The 27,783-nt window shown below is 57.8% G+C and overlaps 1 protein-coding gene across 4 annotated transcripts; it reads right to left on the bottom strand.

The window, feature by feature from the left end:
- GFRA2 (GDNF family receptor alpha 2) lies at window positions 1–27,691 on the bottom strand. Of its 4 annotated transcripts, none has more exons than XM_074928441.1 (9): window positions 27,643–27,691; window positions 22,151–22,465; window positions 18,534–18,620; window positions 13,812–14,163; window positions 2,581–2,690; window positions 2,357–2,497; window positions 2,092–2,267; window positions 1,193–1,246; window positions 1–1,028 (listed from the first exon to the last, which is right to left on the bottom strand). In XM_074928441.1, exons 1-9 carry the CDS (start codon window positions 27,680–27,682, stop codon window positions 903–905), a joined length of 1,401 nt encoding a protein of 466 aa, XP_074784542.1. In that variant the 5' UTR covers window positions 27,683–27,691; the 3' UTR covers window positions 1–902. The 4 variants fall into 4 exon arrangements, with proteins under 4 accessions (XP_074784542.1, XP_074784541.1, XP_074784543.1 ...); XM_074928440.1 differs by having other exon boundaries at window positions 1–1,034; window positions 13,812–14,160; window positions 18,537–18,620; XM_074928442.1 differs by lacking the exon at window positions 22,151–22,465 and having other exon boundaries at window positions 27,643–27,682.
- Between the last annotated feature and the right edge of the window lie 92 nt (window positions 27,692–27,783).

The raw sequence follows: 27,783 nt of genomic DNA, 5'->3' as shown, positions 1-27,783 counted from the left end.
CTGTAGATGTATATGGTTATGTATATACATACATATATGTAGGTATAGGTGAATGGTATATACATACACTATATATGTATATATAAAAGAAAGAAAACGGAGAGGAACATATAGAGGTTTCTGACCACCGATGGGTCAGATCCCATCCCAGCCCAAATTTGACCAGACGAAGATTTAAAAAAAAAAAAAAATTAAAAAAAAAATAGTCTCCCCCTCAAAGTGACAGATAGAAAACATCAGGACAACCTCACAACGTTTGAATAGTAGTTTCTTTTCTCTTCCATTTTAAAACTCTCGCTGACCACGGGAAAGAAAAAAAAACAAAAAACAAAAAACAGAACCACCCCAATAACAATGTCAAGAGCTCGAGTGAGTCCCCTCAGAGGATGCAGAAGAGCCTCCCGACGGCACGTCCATCCTCCGGGATGCGCCGGTGCGGAAACCTCGCCGTCCCCGCAGCCACCCCAGCGCACCCGGGCTGAGTCCTGCAAATAACCTTTGCCAAAGCTCTGCTCGACGTTTATTTTCCCTCCCCAGTGCCGCTTGCAGCTCTGAATCTCTGTTGCAGGGCACACGGGAGGGGGGTTTCGCCACAAGCCGTGGCCTCCTGCTTTAGGAAAGAAACCCAACGCACCATAAAAGACCCAAAAAAAAAAAAAAAAAAAAAATCAAAAAGGAAAAATGAAAATAGGAAGAAAACCACCAAAGTTTCCCAGCATGGTGAGGGTCCTCCTGCTGCCCGGTGTGCCGGGGCTCGACACGAGTCTCCAGCACGAGCTGGTCCTTCCCTTCCCCGTCGCCGCAGCAGGAACGGAGGCAGAGCCGAGCGTGCCGGCGGGTGCGCGCTTGTGCGCGCTTGTGCAAGCGTCCCCGTGCCGCCGGCCGCTGCCTTGCTCGCCCCTCTATAACGCCAGCAGCAGCAGCAGGAGGATGGGCACAATGGGCAGGATCCGGCCCGCCCGGTGTCGGCTGCCACCCGCCTTTTGGTCCACGAATGTCTTCTGGTCTGGCATGATGTCCGTGGTCAGCTGGGTCTGTGGGTGAGGGGAGAGCAGGGTTTCAACAAGGCCCTTTTTAGGGAAAAACCAGCCAACCTTGAAAAATGCCTATTTTCACCCTCCGGTCAGTGAAGCCAGTGGTTCCCCAGCCCCGAGACCCCCCCACCCCACACTCTCCCCTGCCCCAGACATACCTCTGAGTAGCACAAGCTCTGCTCTTTGGACTTGTTTAGCTTCAGGCCGTGCTCCTGAAGACAAGGAAAGAGAAAAGTTTAGGGCAGGTATCTGGCTGGTCCTGCCCAGGGTTCACACCCCGAGCTTTGGGGTCCCCAGATTCCCCTGGCAGCTACTGAGCCACCCTGCAAGGGTGGGGGGTGATTGGAAATGGGGGCTCAGAGCACGTGGCTGGTGTTGAAGCCTGAAGAAGCTTTGCAAAAGGCCAGAAAAAGGGTTTATTCCTTCTCCCCAGGCAGTTCCAGGTCTTTGCTGGGCCCCTGCCTAAAGCAGGGGAGAGGGCAAAACAACATGAGGCCGCACGCAGTCACCCAGACAGGGAAGGGATCTGAGCCCTGGTGAGGCCGCCCCTCGGTGAGTGGGTTCAGTTTTGGGCCCCTCACCCCAAAAAGGCCATTGAATGACTCGAGCGTGGCCAGAGAAGGGCAACGGAGCTGGGGCAGGGTCTGGAGCACAGGTCTGCTGGGGAGCGGCTGGGGGAACTGGGGGGGTTCAGTCTGGAGAAGAGGAGGCTGAGGGGAGACCTCCTGGCCCTCTGCAACTCCCTGCCAGGAGGGGGCAGAGAGGGGGGATGAGTCTCTGGAGCCAAGGCCCCAGCGCCAGGCCCCGAGGGAATGGCCTCAAGCTGCCCAGGGCAGGGTCAGGCTGGCTCTGAGGAAGGATTTCTGTGCAGAAGGGGCTGTTGGGCGTTGGAATGGGCTGCCCAGGGCAGGGGGGAGTCCCCGGGATCCCTGGAGGGGTTGAAGAGTCGGGCTGAGACAGAGCTGAGGGATCTGGGGGAGTTGGGGGGGGTCAGGGTGAGGGTCGTGGTTGGGCTGGAGGAGCTGCAAGGGCTTTTCCAACCGGGATGATTCTGTACCTGGACAGAGGTGCAGGTGGTGATGATGCTTGTGTCATACATGGTGTTGCTGTCGTTGATGTCATCTGGCAGGGCTGGGCTCTTCTCCGTCTTCGGCGGGAGGGTGACAGGGGGTGAAGGGTTCTTGGGGGAGAGGTTCACGTCGGTGCCATTGCCGAAGGCTTGGATTGCATTTCCTGGGGGCAGGAGATGTTTAGGGGCGGGGAAGGGATGCACCCCGGTGGTGATGGGGCAGGGTGAGGAGGGGGAGAGGGAAGCGCCTTACGGAGACAGGGGTTTTCCGTGAAGTCTTGGAGGAACTTCTCACACTCCTCCTCCATGTTGCCGCTGCCTTTGCAGGAGCACCAGGGCGAGATGGTGATGCTGGTGGTGCTGGCGTCGACGTAGTTGGGCGTCATGTCAAAGCCTGCTCCCGGGCAAGGAGAAGGAAGAGGGATGAGGGGCCACGGTGGGAGAGACCCTTCACCACCCCGACCCCCTGGAACTCACCGATGAGCCCCGCGTAGGAGCCCAGGCACGCCTGGTAGTTGTCCCCGGGGCAGCTTGTCAGGAACTGGAAGGAGGCTTGGCAGTTGGTGTGGAAATCAGCCAGCCGGGACCTGGGTGCAAAGAGCAAGAGGGAGAGGGACAGGATTTCACCGCCGCTCCCAGCACGGAGCAACTCAGCAGCGAGGAGCAACATTTTAAAATTATAAAGGCAAGAAAAGAGGATAAATGAGATAGAGAGAGGAGATCTACATGAGATCAAAACGCAGGAGGTGCAACTTCTTGTCCCACCTCCCATTGCCGCAGCCTGATGGAGGGTCACAAGGCGCCTGCCCGTGGCAGGGGGGGTGAGCCCCCAAGCGTGGGACCCTCGTTCCTCCACCCTTTACCCCTCCCCACCTCCCCAGCCCCTTCCGAGCGCTGCTGAACTGGCAGAGCACACCATAAACTTCACAACCTCATTTGGCCGCGCTGCTCCCGGTGTCATTACACGACTGTAAAATTTCACGGCTTGTTTTTATCTTCCCCCTGAAATGTTAAAGCTTTGAGCGCAATTAAAATGCCTGAGGTTGGAGTTTACGTTCGCCTTTCTTCTTCTGCAGCTGAGAAAGGAAAAAACAAGAGGAAGCCTCACAGAGACCCCAGGGGCTGAGACGCTCGTGTCCTGCCTGTCCTCCTCCTCCATCCCTACCTGCCTTCCTCCTCCATCCCTGCCTGTCCTCCTCCTCCATCCCTACCTGCCCTCCTCCTCCATCCCTGCCTGCCCTCCTCCTCCATCCCTACCTGCCCTCCTCCTCCATCCCTGCCTGCCCTCCTCCTCCATCCCTGCCTGCCCTCCTCCTCCATCCCTGCCTGTCCTCCTCCTCCATCCCTGCCTGCCCTCCTCCTCCATCCCTACCTGCCCTCCTCCTCCATCCCTACCTGCCCTCCTCCTCCATCCCTGCCTGCCCTCCTCCTCCATCCCTGCCTGTCCTCCTCCTCCATCCCTGCCTGCCCTCCTCCTCCATCCCTACCTGCCCTCCTCCTCCATCCCTGCCTGCCCTCCTCCTCCATCCCTGCCTGCCCTCCTCCTCCATTCCTGCCTGCCCTCCTCCTCCATTCCTGCCTGTCCTCCTCCTCCATCCCTGCCTGTCCTCCTCCTCCATCCCTGCCTGCCCTCCTCCTCCATTCCTGCCTGCCCTCCTCCTCCATCCCTACCTGCCCTCCTCCTCCATTCCTGCCTGCCCTCCTCCTCCATCCCTACCTGCCCTCCTCCTCCATTCCTGCCTGCCCTCCTCCTCCATCCCTACCTGCCCTCCTCCTCCATCCCTGCCTGCCCTCCTCCTCCATTCCTGCCTGTCCTCCTCCTCCATCCCTACCTGCCCTCCTCCTCCATCCCTGCCTGCCCTCCTCCTCCATTCCTGCCTGCCCTCCTGCCAGCCTCGGCTCTGGGGCAGAGCAAAGGCAGAAAGAGCAGTGACAGGGACAACCAGCAGGACCAGGAGGAATAGGAAGGGACAAGAGGAGCTGATTTCCATTCCGATTGCTGGCTTGGTTACCCCTTCTCCTCTCCTCCCACTGCTCGGTGTAACGCCCAGAAAAAGAGCAAGGAGGGATGGAAGCACAATTATTTCCAGGTGTATCAGTAATCCATCTCTGCCGAGCCAAACCCACACTTTCCACGTGACGCTCTGGGGATTGTTTCTTGGGATGGATCAAATCACTGAGGTAGAAGGCTAAAGGAACGGGAAGGATGGAGAAGATGGACAGATGGACCAGGTGGAAGGACGGATGGGCTGCAGTTTCCCAATTTGACTCAGTCATTAAACGAACAGATACGAGGCTGAATTGTGGCCCAGGCTGGATCTCAATCACAGGGAGGAATCGCTGCGAAGCAGCCAAGTTGCTGACACTGTAGATGAGACCTTGCATTTCGCAACAGAAAACCTCCTCAGCTCTTTTTTTCCACTCTTCATATAGAAAGAAGGCATACATTACTTTCTTTAGCTTCCTTTTCCTTCCTTCTTAATTAAATGTCGTCTTTGTCCGACCAGTGATTGAATCATCCAACAGTACCTGCCTAAAGCCATAAGAACTGATGGAAATAAAGGGTAGAAACTGTTATTTTTGTTTAAAAATAGGAACGACTTGTTTTCAGAAGGTTTTTATCAAATTAAAGGGAAGAACAAACGAAGCAGTGACTGAATGAAGCAGAAGGGATCTGCAGCGATACCTTACATCCATCCGGCACTTTTCACCACGCCGGAATCTCGAGCTCACTAAGGGAGCGGGGGGCAGGTACCACTGAAACGCAGCCAGAGCCGGGCTGGGGGGAGCAGAGATGCTGCTGCTGAGCCTGTAGCCAAGAGGCCACTGCGTTTTCCTGGGCTATGTCCTGGGGAAAGGACGTAAGCGGGAATAAAGCACAGCTGCTCGGAGCTGGACCGCAGCACTGGATGCTCCACGTGGGAACGCAGCGGTTTCCTGGAGACTTTTGCTGTTTCCAGCCACCCGTGGCTGAGGCTTTTTTCTAAGTCACGGGGTTTCACAGCCACTGATGCTTTGTGGAGCAGCTGAGCCTCTTCTGGGGGCTCCCTGGTCCTTTGGGGACCCCAGGATCACCCCCCAGCGAGCTCCCTGGCCGAGGCAGGGGTTTGGTGAGAACTGCCCGTGCATTTGGTACCTTCTTTTTGCCGCTTCCCACGGCTGGGCATGCAGGTCGTGCTCGGTTTTCACCTGCCGACAGTCTGCCAGAGGCATGAACTGGATTATTTTCCCACTTACACCAGCTGCCTGACCCACTTACAGCCTCCCAACAGGCTTCAAATTTCCAGGGCAAGGTCAGCCTCTTCATCTGGGTTATTCAAGCACTCCCGAGGAGAAGACAGGACTCCCGGGCACCGCTGTGCTCTTCTACATGTTGGATGTTAATAAATAGCAATAACGCAACTGGGAGAGATGCAACTGGGGGGGGCGGGCAACAGCTCCACGACACGAGGAAGGAGGATGGGCTTGGCCTAAAGCCCCGATTTCAGGAAAAAAGGGGATTCTGCAGCTCTCCTGTGACATGTGTGAGACAAAGAGCTGACTTTCTCCCTCTCCTTCCTAGAAAAAAACCTCACCCATCCCAGGAGCAGGTTGTTTTCGCCAGACTCACGTTTATTTTGTTCTCTAGTGATTTAGCACATGAGGAAAGAAAAACTCCCTACGACAGTGGTACAGAGAGGGAGGCTGGGGTCTCCCACCCTGCACTCATGCTCAGCTCTTAGCACAAGGTCTCCCTCGCTGGAGCTGTGCATGAAAAGCTTTGCCAGGGGACATTTGCAGTGTTCAGCCCTCCCTGCAGCCAAAACCAGCCTTGGGTCGAGGGGTGTTGCTCCCCACTTGCAAAGTGGGAGCAGAAGGAAGAGCCCAGGGTGGGCGTTGCAGAGCAGAAAAGCTCCAACTCCGCTCCTTTCACAAGATCCCCATCGCATGAAGGTATTTGGACTCCCTCCTCCTCCCCTCCACGGGAGATAAATAAAGTTTCCGACAGCATTTCCCCTCTCCCCAAATTAGAGGCGAAAGCACGTCAATTCTCTTAAAGAACTGTGGCAAGTTCATCACCGAGCGCCATGAAAATTTGTCACGCTGCTCCCCGGGGCCCTGCTCCTGGCTTGTAGCATCCTCTAAGGCAAATGTTATTCTTTTCATAATACATGACAAGCCAGCTGGTAATCTTTCCAGAATATCCAAGCCAGATGTCACTCTTTCCGTTGTATACAATGAGTTTGCAGTCGTTGGATGAGACTCTAACTGCCAGGAATAAACCTTACTGGAGTCGGCCCATGGCTTCTCAGATTTCTGCTTTTAAGTGCCTGGGCAAAAAAAAGGAGAGGGAGCCAAGTCCATCTTAGCAGAAACGGGAGGAATTGGTGCCAAATTGCTGGCTGGCAGCTCGAGGCAGCAGGTGGGTCTGGCCAGTCTCCGCCTGCAAAGGCCAGACCTGGGCTGGGAAGAGCTGGGCTGGCAGCTGGGGCAGGGACGGGGAAGGAGGACAACGGCGCGGGGAGCTGCAGAGCGCAGCCTCAGCCAGCACGCTATTTTCCTGAAAGGTCTCCAAGTCAAAAAAAAAAAAAAAAAAAAAGAGTGAAAAAGGGATTAACAAGAATTAATTATATATACACACATATATCATATCCTAAACCCGGTCCAAGCGCTGGATCTCAAAGTTAGGGGGTTACAAGCTGCTTCTCTTTGATGCATCTACAAAATATATCTGATTTTTGGGTGAAAAGACCAGAAGGATGCCAAGGGGAGGCAGCCCCAGGAATCTGGGGGTTTTAATTCCTCTCCATCTCGCTGTCCAACTCCAGATGCCTCTCAGGGAGCTGGGTCCCCCCGATGCACATATACCCCCGGCACATACAGCTTCTCCGTATAGTTTAGGGGACTCCGTGCATTGCTGGAGGACCCATCCCGCCAGCTCCTGGCTGCTAACTCCTCTCCTACCCTTGTTATCGTGCAAGAATTCAGCAGCAGCTTGCCAGCGCCAGCAAGACACCCTCGCTCTGACATTAAAAGTTACCTACACAGCAGAGGATTTTTTTGATTGGGTTTTTTGATTTTTTTTTTTTTTTTCCGCTTGTTGGTGCATTGCAATTTTTTCAGCAGAAAAATCCCCAGAACAGATGCAAGGTGCCTAATTGGGTGCTAATTGTTCCCATCACCGCATGCCTATGAGAAGTCCAAGCCCAGCGCTGGTAATAACTCACCACCCATCAAAGCGAACAGTATCAGGCTCTTGAATATTTCATGCAGAAAATATCCGAGATGCGGAGATTACTCAAGACGTGTTTTTCACAGGCAATTTACAGGGACCAAGGAAAAATGGCTTTAATAGACATGAGCATGGAGAGGCGGCTTGGAAACGCGCCTCCCCCCCCACCCCTGCAGAGCAGTGGATGTTCAAGAAGCTGCGACAACATGGAAAAACTCAGCAAGACATGAAAAACCCGTGGGCCCGCTGGGCATCCTCCTCCCAACGCTTGCTCTGCCTGCTTGTCCTGCTGGAGACGAATGCTTTCAAAGCCAGGAGATGCTGAGATTAAAAAAAAAAAAAAAAATTAGCCTCAAACACCAAGAACAGTGATCGAGTAATTCAAAGAGCCCTGGGGATGGGGATCAGCTACAGAAATGAGGGGGAAGCTGGAGTAAAACTCCACTTTCTGGATGACCTTCTACCAAAGCTAGTTAATAGTTCACAGGGGGGGAAAAAAAAAATTAAAAAAAATCAATGGAAATATTTGTTTTATCCAGGAAAAGTTATCTGCCACTTCTGGAGACTTGAGTCACCTGTTCTGGTATAAGCCAGGAGGGTTTTATCGCTACTTTTAGTGAAAAATCATCTCTCTGCTGTAGCGGAGCAGCGCTCGGCAGGATGGGTGCTGGTCCCCCATCCCACAGCCACCCCCCACCCTGCCCAGGGCGATGGGGGCAGCAGGAAAGAGGCAAAACCAGAACGAACCAGAGCGAAGCAAAGGAGAAAAACCCCCAAATTAGAGTGAGCAGAGCTAAGCCAGCAAGAAGGGAATAAAAAAAATGAGGACAAACAGCCAACAGCCCAACTGCTAAGTTAGGAGCCGTTAATTACGAAGTTTAGTTATCCATATGTATTTTTAGGACATCACATTTAGATTCATCATAGATAAGAGCAGTTGAAAGACATTTTTTTTTTCTTTTTCTTTTTTTTTTTTATCCTCTTGCCTATGCTCAAACCCTATCATTACCCGGCAAGAGAAGGGAAGAATTAAACACACGCATCATTTGATTTTAATTGAAGGACTGTTCTATTTCATTGAACTGCTAACTAAGCCGAACAGGAGATTGTGTTTACATAAGCAAACCCTGAGTCAGTATAGACTTGCTGTCACATTAAGTCAATACTTATGAAGGCTCTCTATTTAATTATTCAGTGCGAATTGACTTATTATTGTGTTAAGAGCACCGTTAGCCTTGAGCAAAGTGGCCACGGAGCTGAGAGATCCCTTCCAGCCACCTTTGCACCTGGGTGCCCACAGGGTCCCCACAGAGCCGAGGTACCTGGGGGGTGCTGCCCCACTAGCCCCCTCCCTCTGTCCCCCCCCATACTGGGAAGCCAAAACCACCAACCTTTGCAGATTTGCTAATTTAAGGTCAGATTTGGAGGCTTCTCCTAGCAGGTTGCCCAGTGGACCCATCGTGCCCTGTCCCCCTCCAGGCCCCAGCACTGCTCCTCTCTACCAGCTCCCAGAGCCGCTGATAAATCCAGCAGCATTTTTCCCTTCTTCTTCCTCTTCTTCTTCTTCTTCTTCTTCTTCTTCTTCTTCTTCTTCTTCTTCTTCTTCTTCTTCTTCTTCTTCTTCTTCCTCTTCCTCTTCTTCTTCTTCTTCTTCCTCTTCTTCTTCTTCTTCTTCTTCTTCTTCTTCTTCTTCTTCTTCTTCTTCTTCTTCTTCTTCTTCTTCTTCTTCTTCCTCTTCTTCTTCTTCTTCTTCTTCCTCTTCTTCTTCTTCTTCTTCTTCTTCTTCTTCTTCTTCTTCTTCTTCCCAGACAGCTCTGTGGACAGCTGAGCCTTACTTCTGAGCTGCTCTCATTACACGCCGTAATGAGAAAGTTGAGCTGCCGCTCCGCTGTTTATCAAGGAAACATCCATTATAGATGGCGTTTTGTCTGTGCTAAACAAAGGGCGTGAAGACGAGGACGTGGGTTTAAAAACAAAGCGTTTTGTTCCCATGTTTGGTGTTTAATCAATACCAAGCCAGCCTGGATCCGTTCCTTCTCCTGCGCACGCCCCAGGCCAAGCCTCCCTCGTGGATCCTCGGGTGAGGAAACGAGGCTTCCCCTCCCCAGGGGGATCACTCCTGAATCAGCTGCCCAACCCCAGCCAAAGAGAGATGGTTTCTGCCGTGCAGAAATGCACCTGGCCCAGGGACACAGCCACGGGCATCCTGCAAGGAGCTGGGCAGGATCCATCCCCACCCCCAGCCATAAATCCATTGAAAATGGGGAGAAAACTCAAGCAAATGACACATCACCCTACTTTTGGATGCTGAGGAGCCACAGCCAGTGGAGGCTGGGAAATTCTTCAGCACCAGCATCACTGAAGCATATAAGACCAGATTATTTGTGTTCCCGACTTGCTGATGCAAGATGAAAAATACAGCAAACTGCAGCTGCTGAAATCAGCTCTTTTTCTCCCCTTCCCTTCCCTTTCCCCTTAGCTGAGGTTAGTGTTTTGCAAAAAGGTTTTTATATTCTAGGAGCTAAAACCTGTCCATTGCAATCAGGCACAAAGCTCAGGGAGTTTGTCGGGCTCCTCTGTTGTGCCGGGAAAAGCTTCCCGGCGCAAAAAGCTTCACAAATTGCAGCGATCTGGGCCTGATTGCTGCTGCTCTCGCAGTCGGGAGCCGGGCGAAGGGGCTTGGGGCTACTCAGAGGTGATTTTTAGCAGCCTCACAGGTCAAGGCCATTTGAATTGCTTCGTCTGGAGGACCAGGACCTGAGCTCAGAAGGGCAATGCAGAATGGAGGGGCCGCACAGCACCCTCCTCCTCACCACAGGGGACCCCCGGGTGATCCGGACCCTGCTCCACGCTGAGCACTGGTTAAAATACCCTGGTCCAAAGCGCTCAGAAAACAGCCACTTGCAGAACCACTCGGTCGTGATGGAAGAGCTGGTGGCTTTTATCTCCCCAGCTTTGTGGCCACTGATGGGACAGGAGCTGGTGTTCAACAACCATTTAACCACCAGCCCTGTGCCGCTGGAAAGCAGCCGCAGAAAGCCATGAAACCCCCCAGAACGACTGTTTTCCATGCTGGGCCATTCATTTGCCCTCTCCCCCAACTCCTCTGCTTCTCGTGGGAAGGAAGGAACGTGACCTCGGCGTGGGTTGTGTCCTGCAGGAGCAGCAGCCCCTACGAGGGGCAACCCCCTTCACCCATCTCGGCACCGACCCGCGGCGAGATGGCAGCAAAAACCTCCTGGCAAAGTCCTATCCCGGTAGAGAGGGCTTTGCCATTCATTAGGCCTTCAGCCAGGAGGCTTAATTACGTTCACAGCTCGTGCAGGAGCATTATCTCATCTCCTGTCACCGCTGGGTTTCAGAGCAGCTTGCCAATCTGCTTCTGAGTTTTAATACCCTTACCAGTCCCGTGTGCTGATAAGGAGGACGAGCATCACTCCGCGATGCCGGGCCGATAAGCACAGGCAGCGAAGGGAAAGCTCATGGCAGACCCCAGCAGGGGCTCGGGATGATGGGACATGGAGGGGTTTCACACCCACTTGCTCCTGGGTGGAGGCTGGTGGGTGCAGATGCCGTGGGAAGGAGGACAAAGCCTGCGCACGCTATTTATACACGTTCCCGGCACCTGGTGATGATCTTGGCAAGGGCTGCTTGCCAATGCTTTGTTATTTATAAAAGCAGAGGGCCTTGGGGAGGCAGGGGAGAGGAGAGCCCCCTCCCAGTACCAGGCAGCCCTGCAGAACAAGCCCAGAGCCGCTCAGCCAAGGGGACGCCAAAAAAAACCTCACCCAGCTGGCACATGGATGAAAACCCACCCTCCGTGGGGCTTTTGTAGAAGCCCAGAGCTGGACCAGCAGCATCCCACGGGGTCCTGGAGCCATGCAGCAGAGTTTGTAGATCCCTGCATGGGGTGCAGCGCTGTCTCTAGGACCCTCTGCATCACCGAGACCCCCTTGCACCAAGCCAAAGCCACCTGAAATATGTGGCGCGTCCACATCAGCCAAAACCCTCTGACAAAGTGCAAACAGAAGCTGCCGGAGGAGTTTGTGCTACCCACGAGGTGGTTAGACAGCCCAGATTTCCTTCAGCTCCTGAGCCTGGGCTTTCCAGGCTCCCTGGGTGCTCTCTCAGCCTGGAGCAGCTGGGAAATGCCAGGAATGTGCACAGAGGAGGAGCTGAGGCTGTGGGAGAAGGGCTTCAGCCAGCAGGTAAATCCATGCCCAACTCTAAACTGGGAAACTGGACCCAAAGCCATGGGTGCTGCGACTCCCTGCCCGTGTCTGGGCAGTGCCGGGGCAGACGGACTCACGGCCACGGGATATCGGGCAGCTCATGGCAGGCAGCAGGCTCTGACGATGGTTTTCCTCGACCAGCTCTCCTCCTCATCCTTCCCACGGGCAAGGGGAGGTGATGCCCGTGTGTGAGCCAGGCACCACGCGCGGGGCCATTTCTCCACCCCCGGGGAAGATGCGCTGGCAGGAGACCTCCAGATAGAGATGGAGGCGGGGGGAAAACAGCAGCAGGGACCAAAAACCACAGCCTGCGCGTGTGCCCAGGGAAGGCACAGCACACGCACAGCCCCTGCTAGGAGGCTCTTCCAGAGCCCTCGCCATCCCAAAAGCCAGGGAGAAAGAAGCCAGACCCTCTCTTGCTTGCAACGCAACATGACTGGAGAAAAATATTTTCTTTTTTTTTTTTTTTTCTCCCCCCCCCCCTTCAGCTCAGGTGCCAGGTACGGCTCACCCTAGGTAGGTCACCGCTCTGAAACACTTCTGCAGCTGCAAACACAAGGAGGACAAGTGAGCTGCTGGAGCGTGGCAGCATCTCCGAGCCTCCCCGGGCGCATGCTCCCCGCCGCAGGCTCTTAACCCCGTCTTGCACCCCAGTGCCCCAGCCTGGTTAATGCGACAGCTTTTAACGGGGCGTTCGGAGCAAACCCGCCTGCCTGAGCCTTGGGGAATGCTGCCAGAGCCCCCCCTCCGCGCGGGAGGGGATGGGATGGGATCTTGTCAGCCCAGATCCGAGGGTGCATCCACACCCCGCCCTGCAACCCCCCAGCACGGGGAGAAAACAGCCGAGGTGAAGGCAAAACTCTGCAAACCAGCGCCCGAAGCTGGACACACAAATAAACACCAAATTCAGGTGCTCTGCAGAGCGAGAGCCACCAGGCAGGCCCAAACCTCCCTGGAAAAACGCATTTCCAACTCGGAGCAAACAGCCCAAGCAGCTGCCACACGCCTCCCCCTTTGCTGTTTCACCTCTTTCTGGCAGAATTTCATTTCATGCAGGAACGGGTTTATAATTAATGCTCGGCAGCTCCGCGGCCTCTCCGGTCCCCCTCAACGCGCTGCTAATGCGGGTTATTCCCCTCCGCGAGCGGATGCATCCGCAGCATTTAATGTCTGAGCGAGCATCAGGCCTCCTGTCAGAAAGGTGCTACCATTAATTTGGCCACGACTCGGCACAGCCCTGGTATCTTTTATTCATAGACATTGGCTTATTGTATTACTTTTTGATAAAAAGCCACATTCCCACATTTCAAACACATTCGCTTGCAGCCGGAGGAAGACCTGAAGCTGTGTTATTTATTTATTTCACCACCAGGCTCTGGGAAACTCCATCACCTTGATGGCAAAAAGACCCTCCTCCTCATAGGAAACATATTCTTTATGAGGCCGATCCAGCCCCCGGAGGGTGACGGGAGGTTTTTTGCCGTATGAATAATGAGTTTCATAATGGAACAAAAGCCTGATCTCCCAACTTTGCTCTGCCACGGGGAAGACAGCGGATTTCACCAGCGATGAAGTTTCGCTGGGGATGCTGGAAGCACACCGAGGGATTTTGCTGCTCGCAGGGCACGGGTGCCCCCGCTGCCACGGTGCTTTTTGCACGTTCACCCCCTCCACAGCTTGGGGAGACAGAGTGATCCTGGGTGGGGAAGAGAGCCAGCGCAGCCCCCAGGGGCTCAGCTCCACCGTTCACAGCAGAAAGGCAGCTCCAGCCCCGCTGCTCTGCTTCTGCCCCACCGCTCTGCCCCCCGCTCCACCGCAGCCCACGGAGAAGGGCAGAGCTGCGGTTTTGCACGGGGTGGGGGTTCAGAGCAGATCAGACCTCAGGATGAGGTGTGGGGGGGGGGGGGGGGCTCAGTTGGCAGCCCCCACATTGGCAAACCACACAGAGCCCTGCACAAACCCAAAGGTTCACCCCACAGCGACGAGAGACCAAACTCCAGGCCGCACCTCAGCCTCTCCACGAGCAGCCAAAACCCAATAAATCTGCCCCATTTTGCACACAGAGTCCCGCTGCTCCCGGAGGAGGCCCAGCCAGCGAGTGCCACGCGGCGTTGGGAAGAGGCAACCCATAAACTCGGAGGAGGGTCACGCAAGAAGAAAGCACTGCCAAGCCAGGCATGGCCCCCCAGCCTGGCCCTCCCCTCTCCAGCCTGCGGGTGCCCCCGGGGCAGCGGGAAGGGCGCGGAGCCCGGCGCAGCCCTTACCGGCAGAGATGATCCGTCCGGCACGTGTTGCGCAGATCCAGGCAGTTGGGCTTCTCCTTGTCCTCGTAGGAGCAAGAGGGGACGATGGTTTGTCGCCGGCGCTCGGCGCAAGCCTGGTCCTTGCAGGAGCAGAAGAGGAGGCGGTAGGTGTACTCGCTGGGGACGCGGTCGAAGAACTGGCGCAGCGCCTTGTGGCATTTCCTCCGGCTGCAGTGCTCGGTGGCCGAGATCTCCTTGCTGCAGGTGGAGATGTAGCCCGAGCGCAGGCGCTTGCAGTTGTCGTTCAGGTTGCAGGCTTTGGCCGCGTCGAGGCAGTGGTTGCTTTTGGAGTTGGTGGCGGGGTCCATTCCTGCCCAGAGAGCGAGAAGGGGTGAGAGTGGCACCGAGGGATGGGGAGATGCTGCGGCATCGGTGTGACCCCGGGCATCCCCGGCACAGCCTGGCCCTGCCCTGCAGGCAGCGGGGAGGGGGCTCAACGCGCTGCTGCCGTGCCCCCCCGCTTCACCCCCATCCCCCCTGCACGATTTGGAGGTCCTCCTCCAGCACGGGAAGGGTTAATGTGCACCGATTGCAGCAGGGGGACCTGGTCAAACAGTCTTCGGTGCATAATTCATGCCATGAATTTGCAATTTTTTTTTTGCCTTATCAATTATTCAAAGAATAATTATTAATTATTCAACCTGTTCCAAAGCAGAATAATTTGCCGAGCTGCACAGGGCCCCCCTGGCCCCCACATCTTCTCCTGGGGCTCCCCAAAAGTGGGTCACCCCCAGCCTGTCCCCCCCCCAGGGCAGGGACAAATGGGGACAAGGCTGCCACTGGAGCCGGGCACCGGCCCGATCCCACGTGCGTCCCGGGAATCCCAACTGTCAGCAGATAAAACAGGCAGAGGATGGACGAAGCCAAACCACCGCACGGGAACAAATGCTGAATTTTCTTTTTTTTTTTTTTTTTTTTTTTGTCAAAATGATGGATTGCCCTCAGCAGCAACCCAGGTGCTAGTTCAGAAACTCCCGACTCCACCAGTCATCTCATCCCTGATTTCTTCCCCTTCACAGCCCACCCCGAGCCAAGCCTGTGGATTCCTCCATTGTCTCCCAGCTTCTGCAGGCAAAGAGAAATGACAGCATCGAGGAGAGGTCCCTAACAGACACATTTGTAGGGCCCTGCTAATTAGCAAATGGCAAGCAACTGCCTGGGCGAGCATATCCCCACCTCCCCTTGCCTTCCCCATCTGCCCCCGGGGGCTGCCCTGCAGGTGAGCAGCATTTTGGGGTGTCATTTGCAGCACGGGACCCGATTTTGTCTCATTTTCCCATGGTTTTATCCAACTCGGCATGATCCTGGGAGCTGCCAGCACAGCACTGCCTACACCAAGGGGTCTTGAGTCAAAGGTGAAGCTGGAAGCCCCCCCACCCTGGTGCCAATCTCCATCCTGTTGCCCTTGGGGGACATTTGCAGCTGCTGGGGGCTTGGTGGCACCAGTCCTGACCCATGTTGTGACAACTGTGGGGTCTTCGGGGTCCCCTTCAGCAGGGCCAGCACCCCCTGGTATGTCCCCTGAGCTGGAGGAGGTAGCGGGGGAGTAAAGCTGTTTGAGAGAGTCCTCCAAATTCTCAACGTGTCATCACACCGATGAGCACCCCCCCCGTGGAGATCTACCAGGGACAGGAGAGTTTGATGAGACATACGTGAACACTTCTGATGTGTGATTTAGAAGTAAATCCGCCTCGAAAAATAGTGCAAGAGGCAAGAAGGTCGCCTGAGTGGAGAGATGTTGGAGCTGACGGATGGTCAGAGCACGAGCAGGCGCTGCCCTGGGGGGAGAAGCCTCCTCTCTGCTCCTTCTGCAAACGGGCCAGAAGCCCTGTCAGGAATAAAGCCATGAGAGGGGGGGAAAGGAGGGGAGGGCAAGTCCTTCGAGGCTTCACACGCTCCCTGTGCAGCTGAGCCCCAAAGACAGGATGGGGCTGGGATCGTCACTTTGCAGCCCGGGTCCCTCCAGCTGAGGGCTAAGGATGGAAAGAGCTCATGACACTGATGTCAGAGAAGCAGAAAGGGCAAAAGACACTCACAGAGGTTGGGGGACACTTTGCGCTCTTTTCTCCTTGCCCAGACGAGCTCTGGAATTTGAGGGGGATGCACCGAGCACCCTCTGCACCCAGGGGTGCTGGTGGCCGCCCTGGCTCCGAGCCCCGCGAGCAAGGTTGCCAGCCAGCGCGGCAGCTCTCCGGCACAAACGCGGGATCTGTGCAAAGCGCCGCCCAATTGCCTCATCCTCCAGAGCATCGCTCCTGCCCTGCCCGAGACCTGCAGGGACCTGGATGCATTTTAATAGAGCCGATGCTTGAAAGTGCAGGGTTTCTGGGGAGCTCATTAATAAAGCACAAGCATGAAAATTTCATGAGGCGAGAAGGAAACGGGGGCCAAGGAGCCGGGGAGGGAACCGTGCTGGGAGGCCTGGTGCCACCAGCTGTCCCCTCAGGCCTCTCGGTGCAGGATGGGGTCAGGGCAGAGGAGGAGGAGGAGGGTGATGGGGAAGGCAGCGCTGCTGCCAGCTCACCCCGTGCTGTGTGCGTGGTGTGGGCCGAGGCCGGGGGTCTGACACCCGCCCGCCTCTGGGGTGCTGCTGCTGTGGGTTGGTGCCCGTGTGGGCAGAGACACAGCGTGGGGCTGGTTTCCCACCCGGAGCCTCCTCCTTCCTCCCCACAGGCCGTGGTTTCCACGGGGCCAGCGCTGGCACCCCTTGGCACTGCAGAGCATCCTGGCTGCCGGCCCAGCCCGCCATGTTCTGCTCCACGGAGGGGTCTGGGAGGGCCAAACCCCCGGTGCGGGGAGAGCTGCGGTGCTTGCTCGGGGTGTTTGCTTGTGATGCTCAATTACAGTGCCACCAGCCCCCCCACCCCCCCGGTCTCAGCAGGCTGCCCATCGAGGGCACGAGAAATCAGAGCAGCATCGCCGCTCTCCTCGCTTACACAGCCCCTTCCTTCTCCAAAGGTAAAGTAATCCCTCCGTTATCCCCACAGGCAATTAGCGGCGCTCTGCCTCAGCCTTGTTATCGAGAAACAACACTAACAGCTCATTTGCTTCAATCGCTTGGGCTCCGGGTCAGGGCTGGGGGTCCCGGGGGGGAACCGCTCGCCGCTCCCACCGCTCCAGCCCTGCGCGAGGGGGATGGAGAAGGGGTGGAAGAAGCATCGAGGCCACCCCGATGGCTCCAGCACAACCCCGGAGCATAAAACCTGTCAATTCCCCTCTTCTCCCAGCCCCAAAATTGCCAGACAGGCTTCCTTCTCCTCTCGCTTTGCTTTTATGAATAAATCAACCCATGAGCGTTTAATCCCCCACTCCAGACACTTTGCTTTTCATACTTTCCAGAAGCTAAAATATTTCCTTGACGCTAATGTAATCCAAAAAGGCATGCGGGAGACGGGAGGGGGTGGCATCGTCATCCTGAACTGGTGCTAAGCTCCCCGGAGGGAGCCTGGCAAATTCGTTTCGGGAGCTAAAAGCCGGCGGGTGACAGCAGCGAGGGGATGGGGAGTCACGGTCCCCCTCTGAGGTGTCCCCAGGGGAGCCGGGGTGGCTGTGGGCAGGGCTGCACAGCCCAGGGCCGGGGGGGGGGCACGGCCTCACTGCGGGGTCCCCGAGGTGCCACCACGAGATCTGGGGACGCAGAGATGGGTGAAACCCTGCAGCGGTGGGCGGCTTTTGAGGAAAGGGTTAAGAGGAGAAAGAGCAAGGAGACGCCAAGGCATTGCTGACCTAATTTGAAAACGGGGGGGGGGGGGGGGGGGTGGCAGCAGGGAGGGTTGTCATGGAAATAGATGGCAAAAAAAAAAAGTTCCTGAGGATGGTGGTGGAGTTTGGGTTCCCAGGAGGAGGATGAGGAGGCTGAGAGATGCTCCGAAGGGCTCAGCATCCTTCCCCCAGACACAGCCTGTAGCTCAGCTTGAGGCCGACTACCCCCGGGAGGGACAGCAAGCAGGGTCCCCCCCCTCGGCTTCCCCACATACGGGGTGTCCTGCCGGTCCCAAATCTTCCAGAAAACAAAACACTTTACACAGAGCGACAGCCGGGCAGTGGGAGGGTCTGGACCCTCGGAGCCTCCCCCTCCTGCTCTGCCTAACGCCGTGACACTTGGCTGCACGAGGGGACACGTCCAAGACAAATGAGGGGATTACAGGCTCCCCAGCCCACCTCAGCTCTTCCATAGAAGCCCACGGTTGGAAGCAGCTGAATCCAAAAGGTAAAAACCTAAATCGCAGCTTGGGGGGGGGAACAGGACCCCCAAGGAGGAGGCTGCGGCCCGTGGCTCTGCCACCACCGCCGGGCAGGGGCTCAAAGCCAGCCCCCGCCTCAGCCGGGGCCCACCCGCTCCCAGCCAGGGCTGATCCCACCAGGAAGGTCTGAAACAGAGAGAATTTGTCCCAAAGGGCATCAAACCCCAGCAGGGAACCATCCCCTACGTTGCTCCCATCAATCAGGCTCCAGCACCCCGGCTGGCTGCGGGGGCCACGTGTCACCCCCAACTGATGCTCAAGGCACCGGCTCCGGGGTGATGGGAGAGGAGACGGGCAGGAGAGCGGCCCCAGGAGCTGGAGGAGCAAAGGATCAAACCACGGTGGAAGGAGTTGCGTGTTTTCCTTGCCAGGGAGCTCGGGAGCAGGTCTACGTTCACGGGCAAGAGAAGATAAAACAGCGGAAGCATGTTGCTTTTATTACCTGAGAAAATTGAAGCAAGTCTGAATATATCAGAGAGACGAGAGGTGACCGGCTCGTAGGGGGAAGCTTCATAAAATTCTTCTCCTAGAGTGGGAGGGAAGAAAGGGAAGGGGGAGAAAAAGCAAATTAAAAACCACAGCGAATAACCTCAGCCACCACCGAGGCTACGGCCAGGCGCAGGCATCCCCCTCCCGCAGTGTGGCAATCTGCAATTTGCAAAGGGAAAACCAAAAAGCATTTTAAAGTGCTACCCTGGAACAACAACAACAACAAAAAAAAACATTTTGGACCAACTCAGCTTAATTCTTGCTGGCTGGGAGTTTGTGGTCGGGCAGGCAGGTGCCTGCCGCAAGCTCAGCTCCTCGTGTGAGTCAGGTTTGGCAGCGGCTGCGCTCAAACTGACCTCAAGAGTTGAGGGAATTTAGATTTGAAAGGTCAATGTTTCGTGACGACGTCCGAGGAGTCTGGGCCAGCTGCGAGCTGAAGGTTTTAGGGTCTAGACTCAACTCTGGATTGTTTTATTGTTGTTAAAAAAAAAAAAAAAGCATTTGCCTAAAAAAAAAAAATAAAAAATGTTGGAAAGATTGTTTTCCACTCCGCTCTGCCTCTGATGTACTTTGGGAAAAGGGAAATATTCCAGCGGGGGGATACAGACCCAAACGGAGAGCCTTGAGGAGCTTCCCCACCCCTGATCCACCCACGTTGCACCCCAGGGGCTCATCCATCACAATCCGCACTTTCCAGAGGGAACCTGAGCACGGCCCCTCTGTCTGTCCCCAGGCTGGGAGCAAACCTCCTCTCTCCCATCTCTGATTTCAGGGCAAAACCAGGTGGTTTTGCTTCGTGGGACTGCAGAAAATGTTGATTTCAGGAGAGCTGGCCACGGCTCTCGGGAGAGGAAACGTTCCCCTCAAACCCCAGCAGCCACAGGAAAATAAAATAAAATAAAAATAATCAATGGCTGGACTTTGAAAACCCCAGTCAGAGGCTGACCAGTGGCCCAGGGCATCGATCCCTGCTGCGCCCGGCGGATCTCTGCCCGCAGCGGGTGCCCTCGCTGGGTGTCCTGGGGACGGACCCGGCAGCCTGGACGGCTCAGCCCACGCCTGCTCTGCCCAGTTATTATTAGCCCAAGGCAGCAGCATTTATCCCGTGTAATTAAGGAGCCACTTGAATCCTTGCGCTGGAAAACGAGCTCATTCAGAGGCGGGGAGCGGTGCGGGAGGGCTCGCTCCGAGCCCAGCAGCTCCTCTGCGCCCTTCCTTAGAAATCTGGGAGGGCAGAGCTGGGTGCCCAGGCCAGGGACACCCCACTGGGATGGCCAGGTCGGGCTGTGGGGTTTCAGCCCATCACCCCGCGTCTGGCCCTGCCACCACCCTCAGGGTGACGGGACACGGGAGCCAGAGCCCACGCCGGGGCCAAGGGCAGCTCCTGCCGCGGCTGCTCCTCGCGGGGAAGGAAACACGCTCCGGGCAGCCTGCGAAGTCCTCCCACGTTGGGTCAAAGCCCCTTCGCCTCGCCGGGTTTCCTAACGCTCCGATGACAAATAGCACCTTTATTAAAGTGCATTTAGGAAACACTGTAACCTCCCGGTATATTGCTTTGCCAATGCAATAAATAATTAAATACTAGCTGAATCCTGCTGCTTGCTAGGAAAATTACTGAGCATTAAAAGGGCAGTGGACTTTTCTTGAGCTCACTGAGATGCAATTAACCTCCAGGAATGAGGCTGGAGTGAAAACAGTCCTCCTTAATGGCAGGGACAGGTTAGCTCCTGCAGCCAAGAGGCTGGTTGGGAGGCCACCGGGCACAGCATCTTTTGCTAAAAGGCAGAAGATCAGGGTCTACCCTGGGCTCCTCATCGCTTTTGCACTCGCTGGTTTATGCCCGTTAAAGCTATGAGCTGCTCCATCTCCCCAAAGCTTCTACCTCTCCTTAAGACTTGGTATAATCACTTCTCTTCCCACCACCTCCTCCTCCTCCTCCCGGTACAGGTCCTGGAGTACCCATCAAGCAGTAAAGCATCCTTCATTCATGTCTGCAAAGCCCTCTGAAACTGCTGAATGAAGGCTGCTAATGAGGGGTAGAAAACAATTAAGCAGTAATTCCTGCTCTGGGCTGGTTTTCAGGCTGCTAGTCCCAGTTGCTGACCCAGATTTGAAGGTAATTTCGCCCCGGGGGGTGCACGCTCAGGTACAGCTCCCTGCATCCTTGCCCAAAGCCCTCCCAGCACCACCATCACCTCCTCCGGCTTGGATCCCGGCTCGGGGGGGGTCAGAGACCTGCACCCACTGCGGGAACGTGGCTGCCAGGGACGGAGGCTCCTCCGCCGGCTCCAGCAAACGAATCCCTTCAGCTGAAGCCGCTGAAGGAGGTGGCTTCCAGCTGGGGTAAGGAACCAGCAGAGGAGCAGGCGGTTTTACAGGCCCAAATCATCGGTGCAAGCAGGGGCCAAGCTGCCCATATTGGTGCCACGGGTGGCGGAGAGTCTGTCTGCTCGCAGGCTGCCACTGGTCAGGCGGGCACGTGCCCTTGTGAGGTCTGTGCCACAACCCTGGGGCTCCCGTACAGGCGGTTTTGCAGAAGCTGAGCCCGGATTTAAGAGCTTCCACATGCAGAGACAGTCCTAAGCCCATTAAAGGGATCTATACTGTTAAACTGATGCTGGCTCTGCTCCTCTCCAGCCTGGGGCCAGGCGGGCGCTGCCAGAGCCATGCAGGGGTGACAGGACAGCAAAGCAAAGCCCACCAGCCCCAGCCCAGCCCCAGCCCAGCCCCAGCCCAGCCCCCGACAGCCAGGTCCTTCCTCTGAGCCCAGCAAATTGCCCCTCTGCAGCCCTGGACCAGCAGCCCGACCGCCCAGGGCAGCCCCAGTGATGCCCCGGCAGAGGGGTGAGGGCCAGAGGGTGAAGCCCGCTGCCTCCCCCTGCCTTCAGGCAGGAGATAACCCTGCCTACAGTGAACAAACCAGCCCTGGGCCAGCAAAATCCAATTTCAATTACCCGCACTGCTCCAGCTTCTGATTTATTCCTTCACCCGGCTGCAATTCTGGCTGGCTCCGGTGCATCGCAAGGCGAGACCCCAGCAAACCCTCCCCGCTGCTCCCCAGCCCACAAACCCCCCCGAAGCCAGGGCTAACGGGGGGCTGGGAGGGGGCCACGACAACCTCTGCACCCTAACAGATCCCTACAGCTGGCACCGAGGCACAAAGCCCTGCCCCAACCTCTGCACCCCCTGGGCACATCTCCTCCCCTAGGACTGGCAGGAGGGAGGGAGCCCAGCTGGAAGGGAGCCCTGTCCTGGCTCGCAGGTGCCCGCAGACTTGGGCACAACATCTCTGCCATGAGAGTGACCAGCTCTTGCTGACAACACAGCCCCCAGCCTGTTTCTCCCTTGCCCTGCACCCACGCTGAGCAGACCAGCTCCCAGGCCGGCCCCCACCAGCATCCTCTGAGAAAAGGGGGGACCGCCTGCCGTGCCTGGGGTGCCCGCGCAGCCTAGGGCGCTGCTCACCCCATTTTTATTAGAACAACAAGGTGCCCTCAGAGCTTCCCAACGCCAAGCTGGGTCAGGACCCTCCACCCCATCGCCACCCCTCGGAGCCCTGCCCCGTACCTTCGGTCAGCCCGAGGTGTATACTCCAGTAGATCTGAAGGCACTGAAGCTCCTTCTTCATCCCTCGCTTGCAGCGGCAGTCGTAGAGGGGGCTCTCCTGCAGCACCTCCAGGGCCGCCTGGCATTCCTTGTTGGCCAGCATGGTGTTCCTGTCGCGGCCGGCCAGGCACTGCCGCAGCGTGCGGTAGCGGGAGCTGCAGCTGGGCTCCGCTGCGCACAGCTCGTTGGCTCGCACGCAGTCCACGGGCACCCGCCAGCCATGGGGGTCCTGCCCCGGCGGGGACGGGGGGCCGGCCAGCGAGCGGAGGATCTCATCTGGGCGAGGAGGGCAAGGGGGGGAAGGAGAGACGAGGGCACAGAGAGGTGAGGGAGGGCGAGCGGGTGGGGCGAACCCTTGTATCCCCTCCCCGGGACCCCCAGACATCACCCCTGCTGCTCCCCGGCGTTAGAGCTGCCTTTGGGCTCCTTCCACCCTACCTGCACCCAGCCGGGACGTGTCCCCAGCCACGACCCCACCACAGGCTGTTAAATACACCCAAATCCAGCCGGTGGCCTGAAGAAGCAAAGCGGGATGTCACCCCGGCGGCGGTGACGCACCCCAAGGCGCGGGGTGGGGAAGGTGGAGGGTTAACCCAACGCCTGGGCTGCCACGTGATGCCACGGGACTCTCTGGTTCTTATTAAAACCAAACAGGCAAATAAACAAACACGGCGTTTTCCCAGCCCTGGTGCTCGGGGACACGAGCCTCCACGCGTGACCTCTCCAGAGTCACGGGAAGCAGAAAGCCCGTCCAAACCCTCGGCGCCCATCGCTGCTTGGGTTTTATTTTGCAGCTCATCGTTTTCAGGCCCGACACAGGGGTTTTAGGGCATCTGGCTCATGGGGTTTTGAGAACTCGGGCTTGGCAGGGCCGCGGATCGCCTGCAGCTCGGTACAAACTCTTCCTCCCGGGGACGGCCTCCTGTGTGACTCCGTGCTAGTCGCCCCTCGGGGTGGCAACCATCCAGCTTGCCCGGCTCCTGCCTGCTCCTTGGACCCTGCCTTGGCAAGCGGCACTGCGGACTCCCCCCCCAACCCAGCACTCCCTCAGCTCTCATGCTGTTTCTATCATTTTCTCATTTTCTTTTGCTTTTTCAAATAGATTCTTGCCAAGCCAATCCCAGGCAAAGCCACTGGCCCATCACATCACGGCTGCACGGGGAAGGGGGACAGGCTACATTGGCACAGCTGGACCCCCGCCAAACCCCAATCCTGCTCCAGCCAAGCGATGGGGATGGGGTGGGCAGGACCCCCTGCCACTCCCGACCCTCCCCTCCATCTACCAGCTTGTAACCATAGGCAAGAAAAGCCCTGGGATGGGTAAAGGTGGCCACGATGGGGACCTGGAGGGCAACCTCGGCTGCCCCGGAGGGTGATGCAGAGGCAGACCCCCCCCCTTCGTGCAGTGCCTACCCCCACTGGGCAGCAGCCCCCCCTTCCTCTTGCTGCCACACACAGAGCACATGGGCACAGCAAACCCCAACCTCCAACTCCCAGCCCCTTTCCAACCCGTGGCCACTCGGCCGGGTATGGCAGGGGGACAGTGACACCTACAGGCATGTGACAAGGGCCACCCGTGTCCCCCCCCCGCCCCCCCCCCACTCACCAGGACACGCAGGCAGCTCCCACGCTCGGGGAGGGGATGCTCAGCCCCAGCAAGCAGCTCCCCGCCACGCAGGCAGGACTTGTCCCCTGCCACCACCCTGGGGTGGACACCTGTCCCCTGCCTCCTGCGTGCCACGGGACCAAGTGGCCACAGGAGCAAGTGGCCACACACACACACCTCTGCCCACCTCACCCGGTCGGGACACGCTCCTCGGGCCACGGGGAGAGGAGAGGGGATGCTCGGGGCTCAGACGGCTCTGCAGGAGGGACGGGGCACTGCCGGGGGACAACGGGCAGGTGCCCCGGGTGGAAACACCTCCACTGCCTGTGGTCAGGCCAAGGAACAGGTCCCGTCCTCCTGGTCTTCAGCCGATGCCCCCGAACAAACACCGTTGGGTTCAGAGAGGTCTGGAGGGTGTCCAGGTAACCAGGAGCTGGCTCAGAGCCCCCACACCCCATGTTAGATCCAGTTTTGGGTGGCAGATGCCCCTTGGGAAGGCCCTCCTTGGCCTTTCAGGATTATATTCCACACGGGAGGCAGGCAGGATCCATGAGCGGTGGAGGCACACTCCTGACGCACAGCCTGGCCTGGTGGAGGAGAAACAGGCGTCCCCAAACGCTCCTCAGGGCAGAAATGCCAGCTCTTGGCCATGAGATGGATGATGCTTTGGTGCTCTGAGTAGAAAGGGGTCAGCTCTGCACCTTTACACGCCAGGAAACCCCAGCCCAGAGTCCCCCAGCGCAGCAGATGGGACAACCTGCTCCTGCGGCAAGCCGTTGGCCCCAGGGCAACCAGCCCCCGGGCGTGGAGAGCCATCCCACAGCGCTGCCATTCCTCCACTGGAGCAAGCCCAGGTCTCAGCTCCAATTCGGTCTTCTCCAGCCGATGCCACGAAGTCTCTTCCCAAAACGCCGCCCGAAGCTTCTCCTCCGGCCGCGCTCCTGCCTCCCCGCTGGCTCCACCGGCCTCCCAGGCAGGGATCAGTGCGGGCAGGCGGGCAGGGAAGGGAAATGGCCTTGCCCTGAGGCAAAAGGCACTGAACCACACGGACCATCCTTGAGCGGGGGCCCCAGCACCCTCGGCCGCACACCCCAGTGCTGGGGCGGGCGCTCGCTTGTGCCAAGGTGTGAAGCCCAACAGTAAATCCACGCGCCGGGGAGCCGGCAGGGATGCATGGCGGTGAGCTGGCCTCGCTCTCCCGGCTTTTGTCACCTCGCTTCCATGGCCTCGCAGAGAGCAGGGTGCTGCGTGCCCCCTCAGCAGCCCCGGGAGGGTGCCTGCAGCGCCCCGCGCCGCGTCCAAGCCGGGAGCACCAGCAGAACCCGGAGCGCGGCACGGAGCCATCCCGCTGGGGGAGGAAGGGCAGCACAGCCCTTCCCCGCGGTTCACAGCCCGCACAGGGCAACTCAGACCCCCCAAAATCCAGCAGCACGCTCAGCCCTGCCGGCTGGGTCGGTGTTTTTCCCTGGGGCCCTCCTCTCCTCCCCACTCGGGGTGAAGCTCCGCAGTCCCCCCCCAGAGGTATCAAGTGGGGAGTTTGGACAAGAGGGGCAAGCTGCAGGGGTGGGGGGTTTCTACCCAAACGAAATCGCCTCACAAATGCACGCTCGCTAAACTCATATCAATAAAACATCTGCAGAGAATTTAAACCTAATCCTCAGCCGTCTCTGGGGTGCCGGAGCACAGCAAGGATTTGCAGGCAGATGCACGAGCCTCCGACAGCCAGGCAGCAAACGCCGCGATGGCCCGCGCTCCTCTCGCTCCCACAGCTTCCCCCAGCAGCATCAGGCTGGGTTGCTTCTTTCCTAGCTGTAAGACATGTTTCCTTCTACTGGTCCTGCCAGAGACCTTTGGACACAGGCAGCTTTAGAGGTAAATATTTATCCTCACGACTCGACTCACACGCACACAAAAAAAAAATAATAATAATTGCTGAGGAACGTGCAGCCCTCCCAGCCTGGCCGCTGTGGTAGCGATCGCTTTCTCCCAGCCAAAGGGCTTTTTTGGCTCATCAGAAAGAAGAGCCCAGATGTGAAGAGGTGGGATTCCTCCGTGCCGGGCGCCGCTCGCCCGGGTTCCTCCATGCCATGGGGGGGCTGCTTTGGAAAGCAGCAGGATGAGGCCCCCTGCTCACCCCATCCCTGCGCCTTCCCTGCAGCCACTGCTCGGGGTGTTGCAGCTCCTCTGGCTGGGTGGATGGGGAATGGGGGGGGGGATGGACACACACCCTCCCCACCCAGCCTCCCCCCCCGCCCCGCACCCATGAAACCTTTGGGGCACCCAGAGAAGGGGACAGAGGGTCTTGTTTTCATGCAACCACCCCACGAGGGGCTGGATGCCTTTGGGGGGGCAGCCTGGAGGTCCCTGTCCCCCCCGAATCTCTCGGGTGAGACGTCCAGCAGCGAGTACAAACGGCCCGCGGACCCCCCCCGGCCCCCTCTGGAGAGCCCTTCCTCCCCCCTGCCCAACTGCCTTCCCACTCGTGCCCCCCCCTTGCCCCCCGAGCCCCCCTCCTTGCTCTCTCTGTCTCAGAAGGCAGCGCTCGTGCCCCCCTGTCCCAACACCCCCCCCACGCTCTGTCACAGGGAAGGGCACCCCAAACTGGGGCTCAGCCCTGCGTCCCACCCCCCCCGTGGGCTCAGCACCCCCTTCCCCTCGCCAGCCGGGGATTGTGCTGGGAAGGGGGGGGCGCACAGGGGAGAGGCAGAGCCCGTCACCCCCCCGCTTCCACCCGGGGAGCAGAGACCCCCTCGGGGGTGCCGAGCACCCCACGCAGGGTGGTCCGTCCACCCGCACCCCCAGCCCCGCCCGGCGGGATGCTTGGCGGGGGGGGGGGATTTGTTCTGCCAACCTTCAAGTCTCCCTCAGCCGCTCCCTGTCCCTTCTCCCTGTCCTCGCAGGCGGGGTGACGCTCCTCCAGCCCAGGCCACCTCGCCAGAGGATTTTTTTTATTTTTTTTGGGGGGGTGCTCGCTGCTGCATTGTTCTGGAGATCCCCCCACACCCCATCCGAGAGGCAGCGGGGGTGAGGGTGCTGCCAGAACGACGCGGCACACACACACACACCCCCCCCCCGTGTCACGGTCCTGCGGGCACCCAGCCCCGCCGGAGGAAAAAAAAAATAAATTTAAAAAAAAAATAAAAAGGACCTTTATTTGCTTGTTTTTTTCACCCCAGACCCACCGAGAGCTCTGATTTCTCCTTTTTTACATCTTCCCCGTCTCCGGAGGGGGCTACCCTGGGAAGGCTGAGCCCCCCCCCGGGGCAAAACCAGAGCTCCCGAATAACTCAGCCCCGGTCTCCCGCGACACGCACGAATCGCAAGGGAGGGGACAGCGATTCCCCACGCACACACACGCCACCAGCTCAACTTTCTCCAGCGATTCTCCACGCCACGCACTCGCAGGGATGGCGGGGGGGGGGGGGATAGATGGGGAGGGGGGGGGGGGCGGCACCCACGGCAGCAGCGGCTTCAGGGTGTTGGGAGACACGGGTGGGGAGGGAGAGAGGGGTCGGTACCCTCCGGAACGCAAATCCGCGCAGAGAAAGGATCAATGATCCGGATCGCGATCGCGGGGGGGGGTGTGGGGGGGTGTGCCAGGGGCGGGGGCTGCCCCGCCGGGGCGCTTGGGGTTGTGTGTGTGTGTGTGTGTGTGTCCCCTTTTTTTTGAACTTTGATAGAAAATAGGAAAATAAAGTTGCCCCTAGTTAACTGCCGCGTCTCGCCTCGTCCCTCCGCCGCTGCAGCCCACCGCCTCCCCCCGGCACCTCCTTGCCCCCCCCCCCCCCGCCATCCTGCCAGGCAAGGCGACCACTGGCCCACGGGCAACCCCGCCGGGGCCACTCACCTACGAAGAGGAGGATGCAGAAAGCGTTTGCCAAGATCATGTTAGTAAATCCCCGCGTTCCTCCACGTGTGCAAAAAAAAAAAAAAAAAAAAAAAAAATTGTTTTTTTTTAAAAAAAAAAAAGGAACAAAAAAATTTTAAA

This window comes from Athene noctua, chromosome 28, assembly GCF_965140245.1.
Source record: "Athene noctua chromosome 28, bAthNoc1.hap1.1, whole genome shotgun sequence".
Classification (NCBI taxonomy): domain Eukaryota; kingdom Metazoa; phylum Chordata; class Aves; order Strigiformes; family Strigidae; genus Athene; species Athene noctua.
Note: the sequence above shows the minus strand (reverse complement) of the source record. Positions and strands in the feature narration are given on the sequence as shown.